Consider the following 21,365-nt stretch of genomic DNA (forward strand, 5'->3'; position numbering starts at 1 on the left):
AGGAGAGGTTCAGCGTCGTCCGACGTTCATCCTTCTCTTCAACTCCTTGGGAGAAACCAGCGGCCCTGGTCCTTCCTCAGCACTACCTACCCGCCGGGGAGGAGCCCGGCGTCCTAGCACTAATTAAATATACAGATGAGAAGTGGCTGAACTTGTAGTATTTTTGTATCATGCACTAAACCATTCTACTTCTAATATTTAAAGTTCAAAGTGCATTATGCATATCATAAAAAAGTTCTAGAGTTCTAAGGCAGAAAATATTTCTCTCTTCTCCCTGATATATAATACTTATATATTTTATTTTATTATATATTTATAAATATGTTTTCCATTATTAACAGGGAAAATTTTAGTCCCTTATTTTCACCTTAATCACCAGGAAATGCCCAGCCCTTAACTGAATTTCCTAGAAAAAAAATCTTTCTTCCTCTTAATAAGCTCTGATTTTATTTAGACTACCAATTTAATTTATAAATGTATGTGTGTGTGTGTGATTTGTGGGTGCATTTACATCCTTATAAAAATAATCGTTTCCATTTGCCTGACACTCTTTTTTTTATATAAAGCCTGTCATTGGAGAAGGAAATTTCTTGGCTAAGTATGGCAGATGACATGATGTGGGTATAGGGGCATACCGCTCACATACCTTTCAGGAAGGGACTCGCCAGCTGACTCCAGAGTGTGGTGAACAGCCTCTAGCTCTTAGTTTTGTGAGTGGCTACCTGGACTTTGATGCAGAGCCCATGACTGAGTACAGGATGATACAGGCCTAGCTATTTCTGCCCAATGTGGACCTTGTGCAAGACCCAGTCCTTGCATCAGAGCTCCCCACTGGGGCGCAGGTAGCTTCCAACTGCAGAATGGCTCCCTCTGCTCCTAGTAAAATTCATGTACTCTCCACCATTCTCAGGTCTTCGTGCTGGAGAAACCACCTGGCGACACCATCAGCCAGCTTGGCCCTGTCTTCAGCTTGTGGCATGCTGAGCTGTTTTGGTCCTGTCCTTTCTACTGCACAAGCCCACCGGCCTCACCTGGGTCACTTCCCTACACCCTGCAGAGCTCCCACCTCGGCCCCTGCCCTGCTGTGCCTGCCACACTTCTTATCTCTTCCTTTTCCCATGTGAGCGCCGCTGGGCTGTTTGCTGCTGCAGGATGAAGCCCGGGCTCCGGCCTGGCCCATGGCTCTCGAGAGGCTGCAGCTCTTGCAGGATCCACCTTTGCCTGCATCTGCTGTCTCGGGCTTACAAACTGCCCCACTTCCCTACACCCAGTGCGGGACTAGGCTCTCTGCACTTGACCACGGGGTTCCCTTGGTAAGGATTGCTTCTCCTACCTTCCCTCTGCTAGATGCTGACTCTTTCCTGTTCTCTAGGCTCTGCTTGCACAGCCGGTCCTCACTCCCAACACCTTTGGGGCAAAGAGAGCTCCAGGCTACAGCTGGCTCACCCACTCCCATACTTTGCAATCCCAGCACCTCCTTCCAGTACTGTTACGGGAACTTGGAACTTCGTCTCTCATGGCAGATAAGGGAGTCAAGGCGCCACGTTCCCTTTCAGCAGGGGTCTCCTCCCGGGTTCTAGGACGTCAGCCTAGTAACGGCTGCAGGTAGCCATGTATTGCAGGATGTTTGGCAGTGTCCCCACCTCTGTCCACAGAAGACAGCAATCGTCGCCCTCAATTATGATGAACTAAAAGTCCTCTAGGTATTGTCAAATACCTCCTGGGTGGGGCAAGGAAGAAGGTTCCTAGCTCTTCCCCAGACAATCTCACATCTAAGGACAATCTAAGGACATACCTGCTACACACTCCAGCTCACCCTCTCCTCTCTCCTACTGCAGGGCAGCACCTCAGCACCTTGGTCCATGAGGCCACCTTTTTGCTTCCTAGTTGCCAGGTAAGTTTGAATTGCATTTCCCACATTCTATTTATGACTGCTCCAAATAATTTTGGTGCTACTTCGGGTTTGGTATGATTGGTTTTGGAGACACTGGAATCAAAAATATTCTCCTGAGAGTGACCAACTGATAAGCTGAAATGGAGTCGAGGGCAGGGAAGGATCTGGAAGAGGTCCTGCTCAGTGCTGTCCTGGCCTCCTTCCTCCCTGCTGTCCTGGTTGCCGCATGGGAGAAGGGCTGTCCCACCTTCACATTTATTCCTGTGCCAGGCAATGCCGTCCTTTCTGCTCACCACACCCTGCCCCTTGCTGCCTGCCCATGGCATTCTTTTCTAAGGAATGCTTGGAGCAGGGTTCTCTTTCAGGAGAGTTCCTTGCCACCATCATGGTTAGCCTATGTCCCTCTGCACCTATATATCTGCCTCTCTAGGGACTTTGTTCTTGGTGGGGATGTCCTGACTGCCCATGTGTCACAGTAGGAAGAATGTGGGCCTCAGAGCCAGACTGGCCTGGACTTCACACCCTGCATTACCTCTCCTGTGTGACTTCAAACTCACTACCTGGCCTCTCTGTGCCAGGCTTGCTTTTCTAGGAACCAGCAGCTGTGGTGGCTTGAATGTGAATATATGTCTCCCAGAGCCTTAGGGATTTTTGATTAAAGTTAAGCTTCCCACTTAAGTCTTAAATCCTACTTAAAGTATCACTGGAGGTGGATCTTATAGTCCAGCCTTAGGTGTGTTCAGAGCAAGTGGGAGCTCTGGCTGCTTGTGTTTGCTGGCTGGTGTGGTGTCCCTTTGCTATGAAAATGAGCCAGCTTCTTCGGCCATTGCTGGTGTTCCCCTGGGTCCTGTAAGCCTGAAGTAAACCTTTTCCTCCTATAAGCTGCTTCAGATCTAGTGTTTGTCTCAGCAACAAAAAAGTAACTGCAACAGCAAATAAAGTCCACCCATCAGGTTATTTGGGAATCAAAATCACTTCATGCAGAGGTGTTCAACAAACAATAAGCACTATTATGATTTGTTTTCTGTAGAAACTGTTATATTTTGAAAGAAAGAATGAACACGCAACTCCCACAACAGGGCACAGAGAGCATGTTAAAACCACAGAAGTGGGTGGTGGTCTCTGAGCAAGCAGGGCCAGAGAAAAATTATGTTAAATGTCCATATGATTAAATCAGCAGGGAGCCACCATCTGCCCGCCTCCCCCTGCTGTTCTGAAAGCTGTGTGCTTTGTAGTGACAGATTCCCCCAGAGGTGTGACTCATTCTGATGTGTTTAGAAGTGGCCTCTGGTGAGAGCCATAAAAGACTGAAAATGAGGGTATATGCCTCACCCTGGACCTGAGAGGGCCACCTGCTGTGAGTGCCATGCTGGCCTGGGAGACCCTTGTGTGTCTAAGCTCTGTGGATACTCCCTGGGCCATGTGGGAGCCCAGCAGTTAGAAGAGTCTACAGGAGACCACTATGGCACCTGGCTGAATACTGGACCCAGGACAAGAAGCCCACTTCCTGCTATTTCATGTTTATAGCTCCCTTCAGCAAATCCCCATATTCCAGACTGGAGAGATGACTTAAGGGTTACCGTACTTGCCTACAAAGCCAAAGGATCCAGGTTTGATTCCCCAGAACCTACATAAGCCATATGCACAAGGGAGTGCAAGCATCTGGAGTTCATTTGCACTGGTTAGAGGCCCTGGTGTGCCCATTCTCTTTCTCCCTGTCTCTTCTTCTTCTCTCTCTCTCTCTGTCAAATAAATATTTTAAAAATGTAAAAAATTCCCATGTTCTCCCTTTGCCAGGAGGAGAGAGGTCTGGATGCTGCAGGAGCTGAAGCAGAAGCTGAGAAGTTGGGCGTAAGTGTTTGACTGTGTCTGTTGAAGCATTCCCATATAGGAGCAGATCAAGATGCTTTCATCCAGTGATAAATTTCAATTCTGAATAGAGGCCTGGATAAAATGCTTGAGGTAAAAATATGAGAATCGGAGCTTTGATCCACAGCATCCATGTAAAGACAGGTGCAGTAGCAAGCATCTATAATTCCAGCACTGCTATGGAGAGATGGAGGTGCAGACAGGAGAATTCTCAGAAATTTGTGAGCCAATGAGCTTGGAGTACCCAATATGAGCTGGAGTATGCAATTAAAAAGAAAGTGACCCTTGCAGGGCGTGGTGGCGCACACCTTTAATCCCAGCACTCAGAAGGCAGAGGTAGGAGGATTGTCGTGAGTTCGAGGCCACCCAGAGACTACATAGTAAATTCCAGGTCAGCCTGGGCTAGAGTGAGACCCTACCTTGAAAAAAAAAAAAAAAAAGGAAGAAAGAAAAAGACCCTATCTCAAACAAGGTGGAAAGTGAGGACAATACTGAAGGATTGTATTCCATTATCTTTAGGCCCTTGGAATTCCATAAACTCCCTAAGTTTCTGTTCTTTTGCTTGCTACATCCTACCAGTCCGTTCTCGAGTTCAGGCAAAGGAAGCCTTGAGGTGCCATTGGTCCAGGGAAAAAGAAGGAGGTGGTACTTAGAGGCCGCCCATCATATCAGTTTCTGTTCTGTTGTTGTGTGTGGTGCTTTGAGGGTGAAATGTCCCCCACAGCCTCACGTGTTGTGATTAAGCCTCCTGCTCAATCCCCAGCTGGTGGAGCTTTTGGGAGGTGCAGCTGTACTGGAAGAGGTGTGTCACTGGGGGCAGACCTTGAGACTTCTTAGTCCAGACTGCTAGGTGTTCACAGCTAACTCCCTCTGGCTACTCCCTCCCAGCTGATGTAATAGATGTGATGTCCAGCCTCTGCTCTGCATGCTTTCCCTGCCATGATGAAACTTTCCCTTGAGACTGTAAACGGAAATAAACTCTTTCTTCCCAACAGCCTCCTTTGGTTGAGTGTTTTGTCCCACCAACAATAAAGCAACTGCAGCACTGGGCTAAACAATTAAGGAAGGTTGGTCTGCAGCCCATAGTGGTGAGAGTATGGTTTGCAGCTGTGTTGGGAAAGCTCACTCACGTTTAGGCTGGCAGGAAGCCGAGAGAGATGGGCATGGACCTCAGCTCCCTTTCTCCTTTTTGTTCAGATTGAGCCTCAGACCATGGGATGCTGCCACCCACATCTAGGGTGGGTCTTCTCTCCTCACTCCAACCTCTATGATTGCACTTCACAGACCTGCCCAGAGGGGTGCCGCCTAGGTGATTCCAAATCTAGCCAAGCTGACAGTGGAGTTAACACATGCCATCTTACAGCACAAATGTGCTTACACATGCACTTGTGGTACATTGTACTTTAACAAAATCGGGTTTGGAGTGAAACAATTAGGATTTCACTTGTCACTAACTAGCCTGAAGCTCAGTCTAAATACTCACCCTCTGCCTGGCCATTTCCCAGTCTCCAAAGATCTGAAGAGTCACAAGTGCTATTGAGTATGGTGCAAAGCCCTCGTGTGGAGAAGACATGTAATAAAGTGTAGTGAGATGTTAACTGCCAAGAAAAGGTTTCAAACTCATATGTCTTTAGCTCAGTTGTTTATAGTACAAAAAGTAAGAAATGACTTTAGCACTAATTTTGACAATTTAGGTAAGGAATATTTTAATGGTATTTAAAACTAAGTTAAAACCATAGTCTAGCATGAACTGACTTTCTCACTTAACATGATACAAGAGTTTTCTATTTCTATGATAAAAGTAACCATGGATTAGTGGTTTAACACAACATGTGTTTATTACTTGAGAATTCTGGAAGGTGGGGTCTGAAGCAGGGTTTACAGAAATAAAAATCAAGGAGTCAACAGGGCTGAATTATTCTGCAGGCCTGAAGCAAGGAGTCTGAGAAGGCTTCCTGCTCTCCATGGCTCATGGCCCTGCCTTTACTTTTAAATCCAAAAACATAGCACCCCACTCCCATTTCTGCTCCCACCATCCTATCTCTTTCTCTAATTCTCTTTTCATCTTTCACTTTCAAAGACCTTTGTGATTTCAGCCATCTTATCCAAATAAGCCAAGACTATCTTTCCATTTCCAGGTGCTTGCTTACCCTAGTCACATTGTGATGTGAAACCCCTTCTGCAAAGAGTAACAACACAGTGAAATCCAGAGAGAAAGGGAAGAGAAACCCTGCTTCAAATGAGATGGAAAGGTGAAGGCTGACCCCAAACTTGTCCTCTGATTCCACATGCGGGCCATGGCATATGCACCCATACTTTTACATGTACACACACACACACACACACACACAAATACAAAAAATACAGTAGTGGGAAAGCATGCTTAGCACATAAGAATGGTGGGGAAGGCTGGACCAGAGTATCCCTGTAGACTGACCATACAGCTGCTTCTGCAGAAGCTAGTCCAGGGATGAGGGACCACAACTGATTTGTCAGAGCTGTATTAGTGAGTGTCTCCCACCAGCATTACAGAACTTCTGGTCCCAACAACTCCACACTCACTTCAGCCATAAAATCCTCCTTCTCCCATGCAGTAGATGAGCCCCTCTCAAAGCATCACCTCACCTCACCTCACAGTCAGGCTGTGGCTCTGACCTTTCCCAGATCAGATCTGTGTGCAGTGTGTGGTGTGGGTGGGGAATGTCCCACAGGTGCAGGTTTGAACACTTGGTCCTCAGGTGCTGGCACCGTTTGGGAGCTGTGGAGCTTTGGGGAGGAGGCACAGCTGGCAGAGACAGGTCAGTGGGGGCAGCCTTGAGAGTTATTGTCCAGCTTTCTTCTGGCCTAAGCTCTGCTTCCTGGTCTGCTGAGATGTGAAGAGCAACACCACCAGCAACACCGCCACAAACAGGGCCCGAGGGTCTCAATCCCAGCCTTCCCAGCCACACTTTCCCCTGGTCCCTCAGACTGCGAGCCAGAATACACTCTTCCTCTCTTAAGACTGTGCCAGGCGTTTGACCACAGCAGTGAGGACAGAACTAACACACTGGAGAAGGCTGTGAGCAGAAGAGCCAGGCTCAGTGCCCAGGGCTCTGCCACTCCTGCCCAGTCCCCACGCACCTTGGAAATACCCGCCCCCACTACCCGCAGCTGTGTGTTTGTGTATGCATGTTCGTATATGTATAGATGCACATGTGGGGTGGGTTACATACTCATTTGTGCACATATGTGTCAAGGCCATGAATTAATTTCTGGTGTCTTCCTCAGTAACTCCACCATTCTTTATTTATTTTTTATTTTTATTTTTTTTTTTGGTTTTTAAAGGTAGGGTCTTGCTCTAGCCTAGGATGACCTAGAAATCACTATGTAGTCTCAGGGTGGCCTTGACTTCATGATGCTCCTCCTACCTCTACCTCCCAAGTGCTGGCATTGAAGGTGTGCACCACCATGCCCAGCCCATCTTACTTTTTTTAAAATATGTTTTTTAAATTTATTTGAGAGACAGAAAGAGGGAGAGAGAGAGAGAGAGGGAGAGGGAGAGGGAGAGGGAGAGGGAGAGAGAGAGAGAGAGAGAGAGAGAGAGAGAGAGAGAGAGAGAGAGAATGGGCATGCTAGGGCTTCCAGCCACTGCAAACAAACTCTAGACAATGCATCCCCTTGTGCATCTGGCTTATGTGGGTTCTGGAGAGTTGAAACGGGATCCTTTGCAGGCAAACACCTTAACCGCTAAGCCATCTCTCCAGTCCCCATCTTACTTTTTTGAAACAGGGTCTCTTACTGAACTTAGAGCTCACCAATTTGGCTATACTCAGTAGCTGTAGACCCTAGGAACTCTCCTGTCTCTCCCCACACCCCAGCATGGGACTATAGGCAGACCACCATGCTTGGCATTTTTATGCAAGTGCTAGGATCCAAACTCTGATCCTTATGCAGGATTGACAAGCACTTTCCTCACTGAGCTATCTCTCCAGCCCATGCATTTCTTTTTCAAACATTATTTTCATTGATAACTGTGGGGTAGTGTGACATCTACACAATGTGTGATGATCAGACCTTTATCACTGCTTTGTGTTGTGAACATTCAAAATCTTTTCTAACTAGTTACTTAAAAATATTGTATTAGGTTGGGCATGATGGTTCCTTGGTTACATGGCATATGCTTTATATGAAGACAAGAAGAAAGTATATCCTAGTGAATTTATGCCACAGGTGAGCTGACAATACTGGCTTTGGCTTGACTATGGCAGCTTTGCCCTTGGGATGAGCCCAGATCCCTTGGGTGTCTAGGTCTGCTTTGTATGGCTGTTGTGAGAATTTGGTAAGCTAAAAGAGGAGAGATGTTTACAGTGAAATTCCCATTGAAGCCATTAATGTGTCTGTCTCATCATCTTTTTTGTTCCTTCTTTTTCTTCCTAAGACAAGGGTCTCTCTCTCTTATGGGATTACAGTCAGGTGCTAACACACCTGGATGTCTTGGGTTTTGTTTTGCTTTTGTTACTAGGGCTTGATCCCAGGGCCTTGCACACGCTAGGCACTCTGCCACTGAGCTACATTCCTGGATGTATCTTTCCGTCTTAACAGATCCCACCAGTCACCCCCTGGAAGGAAGGAATATTGTTGCATGCCCCACCCTGGTCTTTCCCCATTGCTTGGCAGAATGTCCAGCATGGTCAACACCCACTGTTTGCCAAATGTCTAGAGTTAAATTCCTACTTTATTGGTAGAAGTGTAGATTTCCATGTTCTACTTCAACCTGAGGCCAATTTCTTTGCTCTTTTTAACAAATTCATGTATAATATTTGTCATGTGTCATGGGTTAAGATAGATCTACTTCTTCTTCACTTCCTGTTGTGCATTGAAATAAAAATGTTGCCTGTTGTTCCCTCTGGCATTTAGACACTGTCCTTTCTGACTACATCCGATTCCTAAGAGCCCTTCTGAGTGAAGCCTGGGATGTGGAGAGGCCTCCAAGCAGGCAGGAGGCGCTGCAGTTCTGCAGGCCTCACTGCTTCCAGGGATAATACTACCTAGACTCCTTCTAGACGCCCTTTTCCACTCTGGAGCCTCTACCGTCTGACCACTGTTGGAAGCCTGACTCTGCCCTGTCTGTCTCCCACTGGCCGCATCGGCTACTTCTCACTCCCCTGGATCCCACTGTGCACGATGGGGTGGGGGAAGGTTGCGTTCTTCATTTCTGACTTCCTGTCTGTGAGGCAGAGGGCAGGGTCCCCTATAGCTTTTGAGAGAGTTGGGATTGAAATTCCATTTCCATCCCCAAGGTGCAGCAAGATCCTTTGCATACAAGCACTAAACTGAGAAAGGACTATCATTTTCATTGTGTTCTCAAAGGCCTCTCTACTGTACACACCAAAGTAATTGCCCTGAGCACATGAGGCCCTCCTAGCCTCTGTTGCCTCATCAGCAAAAGCAAAGTAGTGTCAGTGTTTCTGACTTAACTTTCATAAATGCTGGAAATGACAAAGTTGAGCTCAACGATACGCTGCCACATAAGTGGAATTACAGGCGATCATGAACACTTCATTAAGCCTTTGTTAGTTCAGAAAGTACTAAGGTGGCTGGATTATGAAAGAGGTAGTAAAGACAAAATACTCAGTTTTTCCCTGGGTGTGGGCATTAGTGAAATTTATATTAGAGGACAGAATATAGGCAAGAAACTGACCAGAGTGCTCAGTAATGAAGATGGCAGATAATACCCTGAGCCTTACATACATACATGTAATTCAACTCTCACAACAGCCCTGAGAGGGGGTGGGCATCATTTTCTGTCTACAGACCAGGGACCCTGGCCTTAGGTAAGTTAATAGAACTATTTACATTCACATGGCCGAGCTGGGCTGGGTTGGCAGTGCTGGGCATCCCAAGCCCTCATGCTTCCAACAGGGTCTCTTTTACACAACTGAAAGGAGATGTGGATCATTCATTGCTCATGGTCCACCTCTAGACAAGACGACTCTGCTCCTTGGGCTCTGTGATGCCTCTGACTTCAGAACACTGTGCTCTGAATTGGATATAGCCAGCCAACACTGGATGTTGAGGGGAAGCCCATGCTGAACCTTGTCCTCCTGTAAAAGAGGCACGCCCATCCTCCCCAAAGCCATGAGGAATGCCCAGGGCACTCAGGCTCCAGCCTGGGTGAGTGCTTATACCTCTTCCTTCCTGTGTGTACCAATGTGAAGATAGGGGAAGCTGGTGGAAAGGGATTCAAGACAGCTGCCACACACCCAAGCCGCTGGGAAGTCAAGCTCACCTCATCTCAGTGCAATGGAGACCTTACAGATGTGAGGAGTCTTGGGTCTGCACCGGCCTTTCAGATTCTCTGAGTGTACTGGTGTCCCCTCTCTGCCCATAGCAGGGCTGCTAGGGAGGTGAACCTAGCAGGTGTGCCTGCACGCAGCACAGTGCCTACAGAGAAGGCCACTTCCCATGTCCAGTGGTGCTGGCCTACGCACCGTGCCTTGCAGCCCACGCCCTGGTGACAGGCTAGTGCTGCTTGACAAAAGAAAAGGGCTTACCTTTTACAGCTGCCACCTCATCATGCTTCTCAAGGAGCAGGTAGCGTGGGCTCTCAGGGAGGAAGGGCAGGCTCACCAGCTGGACCAAGGCGGGGACAACAATCACTCCAAACAGGTGTGGCCAGGTGCTCTCCTGCAGGGAGAGGATGGTGCTGACTCCAAAGACCTTTGGCTGTCCTGCTGGGGCCACTGGGTCATGCAGCCTCGACTTTGCAGAAGGCCTCCCTCCTCAATATGATCTCCCTGACAATGGCCAAGGGAGGGAGCAGACCAGGCAGGGGAGCAGCCTCGTACACATGGTGTTTTCCATCACAGTCGGTGACTCCTTACAGGCCCCTGAGACAGTGACCTGGCATAGCTCCAGGTGGCTCCTGGAAGTCGGGCTGCTCTGGGTTGGGGGTACAGATGACTGCTCCCGCACCATGAGGCACCACAGCCAACCTGAGGGCCTCCTTGGATCTTTTTCTCTACTCTCACATGACTCCTCGCAGGATGTTGTAGGCATGGAGTCAGACTATACCTGGGATGGGGGAGCCCAGAAGATGCACAGGGGGACTGCTGACGCCAAGACCCTTGCAAGGTACTGAGTCCACCATCTCCCCCAGCAGAGAGGCTCTACGGCCTTTCCCTAGGGACACAGAACCCTTAGGTGTGGAAGACGTCTACTTCTCTCTTGAAAAGTGAGCAGTGCTTGCAACGTGAATCAGAAACTTGACTCATAGTGAATGGTGATATTCACCTATTGTGACCTAAATGCAGAGCAGGGCCTGCCTGTGTCATTTGCCCATCAGGGTGACAGCATTCCTGGCCTTTTCTTTGTCACTTGGCTTTACAAATATGTTCTCACTGTGTCTGTCCCAGGCAGCTTTGGCTGGAAGCAGACAAAAGCTGTGGGTTCCAAGCTGACTTTCCTAGGACAGGAGAAGGAGATGGCTAAGGGGAAACCAAGAAAAACTGAGACCTAAAAACATGTCGTAATGGGCAAAAGTCTGTTGATCACTTCAAGCCAGTGTGCACAGTCCTCCAACCTGTGTCACCTCAGCCCATAGCCACCCATCTCTTACAGTGGTTCTCAGAAGGTGGCTCTGAAGGCAGAGACCCCATGTGAGTTACAGATACCCACGGGGAGGTAGCAGAAGGGACCCCTAAAGCACAGAGTGAGTCAGAAGGATCCTGCCAGGGGCTCTGGGCAGCAGAAGCCCAGTCTTGATCCGCATGGCACCTTCCCAAATTCTTTCTCCCTTCTGATCCTAGTGGCCACTTCTATCCCCAAATTCCCTCTCTCTAGGGCTCAGCACAACTCTTCCATCACCCTTGTGGGACAGACCAGCCAGGGCTGGATTTTCAGTTTGGGAAGAGCTGTAGCCAGAAGACCATGCAAACAGACATAAACCAAACAGGGCTGTAAAGAGCCAGGGGGAGCCAGCAGTGAGCGAGGAGTGTTGACAGGCAGGGTGTGGAGTTCTGGGCTGCGTGTTTCACAATGTACCTAGGCTGTAAGTGAGCACAGTTCATGATGTCCTCAAAATACACCATGACTGTTGTTTTCTACATTCCTTCAGAGATGAGCCTGTGGGATTTCTGCTCACCTGCACCATTATGAGGGTTCAGCCATTTTCTTCTCAGTCCTACAAACTGGGTGTTCCATCTGGTTACAGTTTCTATTTAGGCATACAACTGGCCAATTCAAATTAATGACAGAATATCCTGTGTGAAATCTTCTATACCCCTGCCCCTGTCCCTCCAAGCACTCTTGGGGCTAGGATCCTACAGTTGAAAGAGCTGGGCTGCGAAGTGGGTGACTGACTCCTCTGTCTCTTCTCCCCCTTCCTTCCCTCCTTTGCCCAGGTTGCTTGCCAGGGCCTTACTCCTCCAGGACCAAGCTTGTGATAGAAGGGTGGTGACAAACTAGGTGAGGTCTTTGGGCTGATGGGCTTAATGCTGACACCAGTGTTTCTCCTCAAGACCCAGTTCCACGAGCTCTGGGAAATATCGTCCCCAGAGCCCCCAAATGGTCCTTACAGCTACCCTAGTGTAGGGGCTTGCAACTCTTTCTCTCTTTGAAGGGGTCAAGGTTCCTTTGAGGATTTGTGAAAGTTGAACCCAGCACTCAGTTCCCTATAGAGTTGGGACTGAAATCTAGTCTACACTAATCCTCAAGCTGGATGCCATGGGGCTGGTGCATTAATTATGATGTGCACTATATTATGCCTAGAACAGTTGATCCTGGGAAGGACGCCCCTCTCAGAGCTAGCTAATTTCTAGAGGTAGCCAATGATTCCCTCAACATCACACCTACCATAATAAAACAACCAATCAGAGTCTATGTTCCACCCACATACTTTATTTCACTTTGGTCTGGTGGCTCATGTGCTAATCAAACTCTCTAGTTGAGAGGCCCTACCTCATCTATTATCACCTTCAGTGAACAGTAATGATTGGACCAGGACTGACTGACTCCTCCTATAGATACTGGAAGACTTGTTGACTATGGGCCTTAGCTGGTTTCTCCCTAGAACTGTTCTGGAAGAATGCTTCTTCGACAGAGGCTCCCCGTCCCTCACTAGGAGTAAACTGCATTCAGTAGCTGACTGATATGGGGACATAAAGATCCATCCCTACTACCTCAACATGGACACTCTGGTAGGCCACCCTAGCTCCAGAGCACCCGAGGGCCCCACTGCTCACCTTCTCCCTCCTCTGAGTTCTGTCTCTTTCCTCCTCTGAAAGTGTTGATATGAGAATTCCCCCCATTGAGCTTCCTGCCCACACATCTCCATCTCAGGGCCCATTTCCTGGGGAGCCCTAACTAAGACACCTCCAAGGGTCTGTGACACCCAAATCCCCCTGTCTTGTGCACTTCTTTTTTTTTCTTGTGCACTTCTTAATAAAATTCAATTCCAGCGAAGAGCCCTGCTCATTGTTTTTTTGTTTGTTTGTTTGCTTATTTCAGGCAGATCCCTCACCCTCAGTATCTTATCAGGTTCCCTCATCCTCTACCATCCCACAAGCGGTGTCTGTCTGGTCACTGTGCTCTATATTCAGCAAGAATCCTTTCAGGTTGGTTTAGGCCCCTCACTCCTCATGTTTCCTTGTAGTAATCTTTGACTGACTTGCTGGTTGACTTTAAAATGCCTCTTGTTTATGCTATACTCAAGCTGATCCTAATCTCTCCCAGACTGTCTGCATGAAATCTTTCTGACCTGGCTTAACTAGTATGAGCGAGTTTAACACCCCTTGTGAGGCTTTCAACTCAATTCCCAAGCACATGGTAGACAGCCAACTCATGGGTTTTGTAATCTCAACTTTGTCCACACATTGCCTATTTCTCTCCCTTCCCCCTTCCTTCTCCTCCCCCTCTCTGTGTATGTTTTGAGGGGAAGTGCACATGCCATAGGGTATATGTGGCAGTCAGAGGACAACCTTAGATGTTGATCCCCACTTTCCACCTTACTTGAGGCAGGGAATCTCACTCACTGTTGAGCTCACCAGGCTAGTTGCCCAGCAAGCTTCCATGAGACTCTCCTGTCTGCCTCCCATCTCACCACAGGCGTTCCAGGATTACAGATGCCTACTACAGCACCCAGTTTTTTGAGTAGGTTCTGGGGATACAAACTCAGGTACTCATGCTTGTGTGGCAAGCACTTTACCCACTGAGCCATGTCTCTAGCCCACATTGTCTATTTCATGACACCAGTTGGGCCATCAACACTGAGACAGCATTTCAGAGACTCAAGTTCCCTCCAACCCTGCTTTTCATTCACACTGTTCCTTCTGCCATCAATCTGCACTAATGAGACACATGCAGTCCCTGGGGCTCCGTTTCCCAGCTTCCTGGCATGCATCTCCCTCACCCACTAGCACCTCCTTAGTGAAAGCTCTTACTGTGTTTTGCTTAGTTCTTGCAATAGCACATGAGCGGTGCCTATACCCTTCCTCCACCCTTACCATTTCCCTCACAGCCTCAGAATGGCCTTCAGCAAAGTGAGTTTAAAGCTACTTCCCTGCTTAGTCTTTGTGTAAGTCCACACTGTCCTCAGGACAGGTTGAAGACTTGGTCTAAGCACTGACTCCTCATTTCCTGGCAGCTTAGTTTTTGATCAGCTGAGAGTGCTAAGCACTCTGCTCTTGTCACGCCAGTCTGTGAGCTTCTGAATCTAACATGGTGCTGCATGATGTCAAGCCTCTACACATGCTATGCCCTCCACCAGGAAGACTTCCCTTAGCATGACGTCTGTCTACCCACCCTGTAGGTGGATGCATCTCTATGTGGTACAAAACTCCAGGAAAGCATGCATTACCCTGCTCCACAATGTCTTTCTTCCTGGGCATGTCTCTTCTGTAAACCAGTCTTTGTGAGAGCCACTCTTGGCCTTGTTTCTTTGTACCTGCCCAGTGCCTGTGGCCCATGCTTCTCAATGTGTGATTGGTAAGGTAAGAGGTGGCAAAGATCACCACTGCTGCAGCTAGAGACTGAGACCCCTAAAACAATGCTTGAACCCCACAGAATGCCTGCTCCGGTTAGTCTATAGTAAGAGACACTGCTGAAGTTATACAAATTTGCAGAGTCTTTGGCATATTGAAATTCCATTTCATCATCACGGTACTCCTGCTGTTGTTCCCGCCTCACAGATGAGGACAAAGAGGCACCAAGTTAAGCATTTATCCCATTGACAATCACACTTCTTATAAATGGTTGACCTGGGACTGACCCCAGGTAGTGTGGTCACTAACTCTCTGCCCTAAGCCTCTGCTGCCTTCAAGGTTAAACAGGTCACTGCATAAGTGCACATTACTAAAGACAGGCTCAAATTTCCTGAATACATTTATAGAGCTCTCCCTGCTTCATCTCCCCAGGGGATTAGCTACCCACCATTCTTCTCTAAATTCCTCTCCCTGGAGCTGAAGACCATGATTAATCTCTTTGCCTGCCTTCTCTTTTCCTGGGGGATGTCCTGGTTCCTGAGTCACACTATTCAGACTGGTCACGTGGATTTCTTTGTGTACCCTAGGCTTCTTTATCCTCACTGTGGTTCACCTGCGGTGGCAGCCTCCACAGAGAACACAGGAAAGGGAAACAAAGAAGGCAGATGGTTCTCACGCTTGTAAAAGCACAGGGACTTCACTTTTGTGACCTTGATTCCACGGATGCATAATGTGTGAGGTTTGATTGTCAACTGGACCTAATTATCAATGAGCTGGGTGGGACCTTGGATGTCAGCTGGGGACACTGGAGCCCAAGGTCAGAGAAAAGGCATCAACTTTGAAGCTAGCTTGGGGTTCACATCTTGATTCTTCTGCTGCTAGGATGGGGTGTTGAGCTTATTCTTTCTCAGTGCTGCAGGGGCTGTGAGGTGAGGCCAAGGAGGTGAGGGAGGTGAGGCTAGGGAGGTGAGGTGAGGCGAGGGAGGTGAGGGGAGGTGAGAGAGGTGAGCTAAGGTGAGGGAGGTGGTTGCTAGCATGGGCCTAGGGCACAGCGAGGAGTCCATACAGTTCAGTTCTTCCCCCTCCCCCGACCTTTCCTGGCATCCTAAGCCAACCTGTTCTATCTACTCTAACCCAGGAGTTAGTCCATGGTCACATCTGCTGGCTTCAAGACAAGGACTATGATGCTGGGTTGAGTGTATGGAAATACATCTCAGGCCTGGGCACTGCTTAGGACTTGGAGAACAGACACACTCACTCAGGGGTGTTGCTCCTCCTCCTTGGTGATCTCTTCCCACCTTGGGGCTCCTGTCCATCAGCTAACTGGACAGGTGTCCTGGTCTTGAAGCCCTTTGCCACAGGGTAGCACCCCAGTCTAAGAACCCTGCCTCGCCTTCCCCTGTGTGTTTCCCATGCTTCAGCCCTCATAGCACTGAGCAGCACAAGAGCCCTGCCTTGGTTTCCCTGTGAAGCCAGATGGCTCTGACGACAGCTGCTACTACCTACTCATCTACCTTACCTTTGACTCCTCCAGGCTTGTGCTCTGCCCAAGCAGCCACCCCTGTACACTTACATAGTGACAGAGTCCAGGTACCTACCACCCAGTGCTGGTCATCCTTGCTGGGGTCCACTGGGGGCTGTGAGTGGCCTCTCCTGTGTGCTCTTAGCTGTACCCTTCACCCATGGCCTTTCACAAAACCCCTGGTGAGTGGGTACAGTGTCCTGCCCAGGGGACCATTTCACATCCTCTCTGCTCTGGTACCCTCACTCTGTGGACACTCTTACAGGTGTGCAATATGATTTTCACATTGACACAAACACTCAAATCCCTCAACTCGTTCACACCATCATTCATTCAATCAATGGATTCTCCCAGGAAGACTAGGAGGGACAGAGCAATGATGGACTGGCCAGGCACCAGGGGGGTGTTCGGGCATAGGCGTTAGCCTTGCAGCATCTCCCATGGAATCTTGGCCGTTGGCTCTCTGGTTCCCATTGGCTCCCTTGCCACACAGCTGAGTCCAGCGTGTCCCATCCTGGAAGACCCCTGGCTGGATTCTGATGAGCAGAGGCTTCCCTGAGTGTTGTTATCCTCACCTTTAAAATACTCTCAATTGTCAAGAGGACAGTGATGCCAAGTAAGCCTGGCGACTGCAAAGTGAGACCCTGTAGTGCTGAGGCTTTGTGCCTTACCCTCCCTGCCCATGCCTTTCTCCTAGCCGCACAGTCCTATTGGTCAAGTACGTGGAGTAAGCATGGGGCATACCAGAGAGGAAAGGCTTCCAGGCTGCCTCGGGAGACCTGTGTTCAGAGGTCTGCAAAGGAGAGAGCACACCTCATCATGGAGAGAAGCCACCAGAAAGCTCCTACTTTTTGACATTTGAAGCACTGTATACAGTCACCATGTATGTGGCTTCAGCTCCTACCTTTGCGCTCCTTCCCATCCCATTTTCAGCTCACTGCAAAACTCCTGCATTCTGATGCCGCTGGGTCATGGTATGTGCTGTGCTCAGAAGACCTTTGACTTTACTTGCCTGCTTGTCAAACTCCTGTTAACAGCACCTCCTCACTCAGGCTCCCCCTAACACCACAGATACAGTTTCAGTGGGAAAACTGAGGGTCTCTTGAAGGGCATGGTGGAGGAAGGTCCCTGCCCAATGCTCTCTGGGCACGTGCATCTCTTGAGACCTTTGCGTATGGTACAGGTAATGTTTCCTTTCTTTGTACCTGTTTCATACAGGGGGTCCAACCTGGCCAGGAAGTGGTTGTATGCAGAGCTGGGGCAGAGGCCCTGCTGAGAGGACTTCAAGCTGAGGGTCTGGCTTCTCTGAGCCAAAGATCCTGAATCTGTGGTGAAGGCAGTGGGTGTGGTGACAGAGCATAGCCCCTGTAGCCAGGCCTCTTTCTCTCCAACCTTACTCTGGTGCTCACTGTCAAGTTCCCTATGTCATGGTTTCTTCATCTCATAAGTTGGATAGAATCACAAGTGATTTCACTTACACTGTTATGATTTGCATCTGGAATATTCCTGAGGGATCATGTGTTAAAATCTTGGTCCCTAGTTTGGCATCATTAGGCTGTGGTGAAAACATATAGAGGTGGGACCTAAAGAAAAGTTTTAGGCTATTAATGAGGCATCCTTGAAGTGGATGGTGGGACATAGTCTCCCCTCCTTATTTTTTAAGTTATTATTTGTGTGTATGGTATACATACATGATGTGCATGGGTGTGTGGTTGTCACAATACACAAGTGGAGGTCAGAGTACAACCTTGGGGGTTCTCCTTCCCGTCCATCCTTTTGAGACAGGGTCTTGCTGGCTGTTTGCCTCCATTGCTGCTTGCGAGCTTCTGGATTCCCCAGGCTCTGCCTCCCATTGTAGTAGGTGTGCTTTATGTGGGTGTAGCTTTATGTGGGTGCTTAGGAGTACTGAACTCTGGATAGTAGGCTTGCATGCAAGTACCTTTAACCACTCAGTCATCTTCCCAACCCCTTCTTGTTTCTTTTGTATTGATGGTTTTCTTCACCACGCACTCCTACATGATACACTTCGTCACCAAAAACAATGAGGACAATGCATGGACTGAACTTCAGAAAACCAGGAGCAAAGTAAACTTTTCTTTTAAAAGTGATTGGCTTAGGTATTTCGTTACAGTAACAGACAACCAGGACATACTTGATAGAGCCACTCTGACTAAATGGACCAATACCTGTAGAGTGCTGGGAATGTGCTTGGCACAGTGAGTGGCCCTCAAGAGCTGGATATGATTCTTGTCAGCATCATTGCTGCTTCTCACTGTGGTATGCCTTTGACAATTCACTTCCCTTTGGCCTCAGTTTCTAGAAGAAAATGAGGAGCTGGGGCTAGGTGGCTCTTCTGTTCTTTCTAGATAGGCCCTATCACATGTAAGTATTTGCAGTGACACCATGAAGCCCTAGATTCCCTGCCTTTTACTACAATGAGCGGGGGTGAGAACTGGAGTTTGGATAAGTTCAGCATTTTTCAAAGCTGAGCTCCTCAAATAGAAACAGTATCTTCTTGAGGTAAGGCGTGTTCTTCATGGTGGGCTCCGAGGAGAACAAGTAGCTTTTAGGATTGTGTGCATTCCCAGAGGAACACTGCAGATAGCTCCTGGTGATCAAGGGTGGGCATCTTAGAAGAGGAGTGGAGAGCAGAGAGCCCAGGCAACTCCTGGCTTCCATTCTGGCTAGACAGCCCAACACCAGCTTCTCCTTTCACTTTGTCCACATGATACCCAATGGCCTAAGTATCACTTATTGAAAAGATTCCTTTAGAGCTAGAGAACTGGCTTAGCAGTTAAGGTGCTTTCCTGCAAAGCCAAAGGACCATGGTTCAATTTCCCAGGACCCATGAAAGTCAGATGCATGGGGGGGGGCAGGCGGGGGCATGTGTCTAGAGTTCATTTGCCGTGGCTAGAGGCACTGGTGTGCCCATTCTCCCTCAATCTCTCTTCTCTTCTCTCTCTCTCTCTCTCACTCTCTCTTCCTTTCTCCCTCCCTCCCTCTCTCTCTGTACTGTTCATGGGCCTTTCCATTTTACCACACACTACACTGCTAGCTTTAATTCAGGTGGTGCAAGCCTCTCACTCTATTCTACCCTTTCAGAATGCTTTGGCTATTCCAGACCTTTAATCCTCATAGAAATTTCAGAATAAGCTCTTTTGTTTTCTGCTGTTAAAATGGTAGGTGGGGGCTGGAGAGATGTCTCAGTCATTAAAGGCACTTACTTGCAAAGCCTGCCAGCCTAGGTTCAATTTCCCAGTATGCATTTAAAGCCAGATTCAGAAAGTGGCACATGCATCTGCAGTCTGTTTACAGTGACAGACCTGGTGCACCCATTCTCTCACTCACTGCAAATTATATATATGTATAGGAGATGTTTGAATGATGGACTATTCTAGAGACTGGGTAAAAATTCTTGTCTTGTGGGGTTCCCTGGCAGAGTAAAAGGGAAAGGAAGCAAGTCAATTTGGAGGGCTAACCTCCTAGAGCTCCTAGTTTCCCCATCTGTTGTCCTCCGACACTGCTGTCCCTTCAGTTCCCCCTCCAAGGCTCTCACCAGAACAGCCACAGTGTGAACTGTGACTACTGCCTCTTGCTTTCTTTCCTCTGTTACCTTTGGGTAATGTGATAATGAACTGGCAACATATCTACAATTGATTTTGAAAAAGTGCAGCCACTCCTGGCATCACAGCAATCGATTTCCTCATCTTGGTTGTCTCAAATGCAGTTTGATGAAACTTTGAGGACATTGGTTTTGCTCTTGAAATCATTTTTGAGTAGGAAACTTGACTTCATTTCTTTTCCTTCTATTTTTTTTTTTAAACAGAAGCATTCTTTATCAGTCTAAAAGCACACGTCTTATCAAGAGAAAGCAAGCCAAGTCCCACACATAGGGATTGAATGGCTCAAGGCCAAATGTAATTATGGGTTAGCAAAGTTTGTTTTAATTAACAGTCATGGGGGATTTGGGCTTTTTGATAACTGTCCTTTCTAAAAGAAAGAGGCTTCTTTCTAGAAGAATAAGCTGAGGTATGAGACATCAAATTTTGTGAATGTTTCTCATTTTTCTTACTAGAAAGAAGAAGCATAAAAGTTTGGCATAGAATTAATTAAAAACTTGAAAAGTGAAGTTGTCACAAGGAGACAAGACATTTACAATAGGCTGATTTAGTGTGTGTATCGACAGTTGTTTAATTAGCGTAGTGACCAAAATAGCAGGAGCAGCCTTCTCAGAGGATGGAGGCTGAGCCCAAGGTTTACTCACAAGATTCCTGCTGCCAAAGAACCCCAGAGCCCGAGGGATCCTGAACCCCAGCTCAGTTACTCACACCACTCCCTTCCTCTCCCTCTTAGTCTGCTCATGTGTGAAGTTCAGCACCAAGTGTGCCTCACGTGTAGGGCAGCCCCCTGTGTCTGCTTATCACCATGCTGGGCATTTTAGAGGCAATGTCTATACTCCAGAAAGGGCAGGTCACTTTCTACAAAAGGATTCCATAACCCATATATCTAGTATCTCTAATACACCATGATTTATGTGTGATAAGACTCTACAAAAATCTCAGAAGCACATACTAGTGACATTTGTTTTCTATGACCATGTGTCTGGGATTCACGTGTTCTTTGACATTCTCCAGAGTCTGAAAGCCTAAGTCCTTCTTTAAGGGCTCAGGTTGGTATTGATGGTGCCCTTAGGGGATCAAGTTGGTATCAATGGTGTCCTTAGGGATTTGGGTTCCTACCAATAGTGCCCATCTGAGAAGCTGAAGAAGGGGCAAGTTCCAGTTGTACAGTCTTCATAATACTCTGACTTCTCCTGCCTGTGGACCCAGAGGTGGAGTGCAGCCCCTGGCCAAGGAGGTTTCTCACTGAGTCACTCTCCTGTCCCAAGACTCAGCCATACACTGCCACTTACAGAGCTGGTGCAGCCACCAGGTATCAAGTGGGCCATGTGCCATGCACATGTGGTAAGACTCCTGACTTCACTGCCAGCTCTGCCTGCTCCTTCTGTCACTTTGGTCATGGTATATGGCTTCTGTGAGCCTCACTCTCACTGTCAGTGAAATGGGATAACAGGGTCAGTAGTACAGGCCATTAGGAGGACTCAGAAGAGTACATGTAAAAT

The 21,365-nt window shown here is 48.1% G+C and overlaps 1 protein-coding gene across 4 annotated transcripts in view; it reads right to left on the reverse strand.

The window, feature by feature from the left end:
* The window catches only part of Slc2a9 (solute carrier family 2 member 9), a 193,881-nt gene that overhangs the window by 45,769 nt on the left and 126,747 nt on the right, over positions 1-21,365 (reverse strand). For all 4 annotated transcript variants that reach the window (XM_045133943.1, XM_045133944.1, XM_045133941.1 and 1 more), the window contains one exon: positions 10,297-10,429. In XM_045133943.1, the coding sequence (XP_044989878.1) occupies positions 10,297-10,429 (133 nt within the window). The remainder of the gene's footprint in view (positions 1-10,296; positions 10,430-21,365) is intronic.

Source organism: Jaculus jaculus, chromosome 14 (assembly GCF_020740685.1).
Source record: "Jaculus jaculus isolate mJacJac1 chromosome 14, mJacJac1.mat.Y.cur, whole genome shotgun sequence".
NCBI classification, from domain to species: Eukaryota; Metazoa; Chordata; class Mammalia; order Rodentia; family Dipodidae; genus Jaculus; species Jaculus jaculus.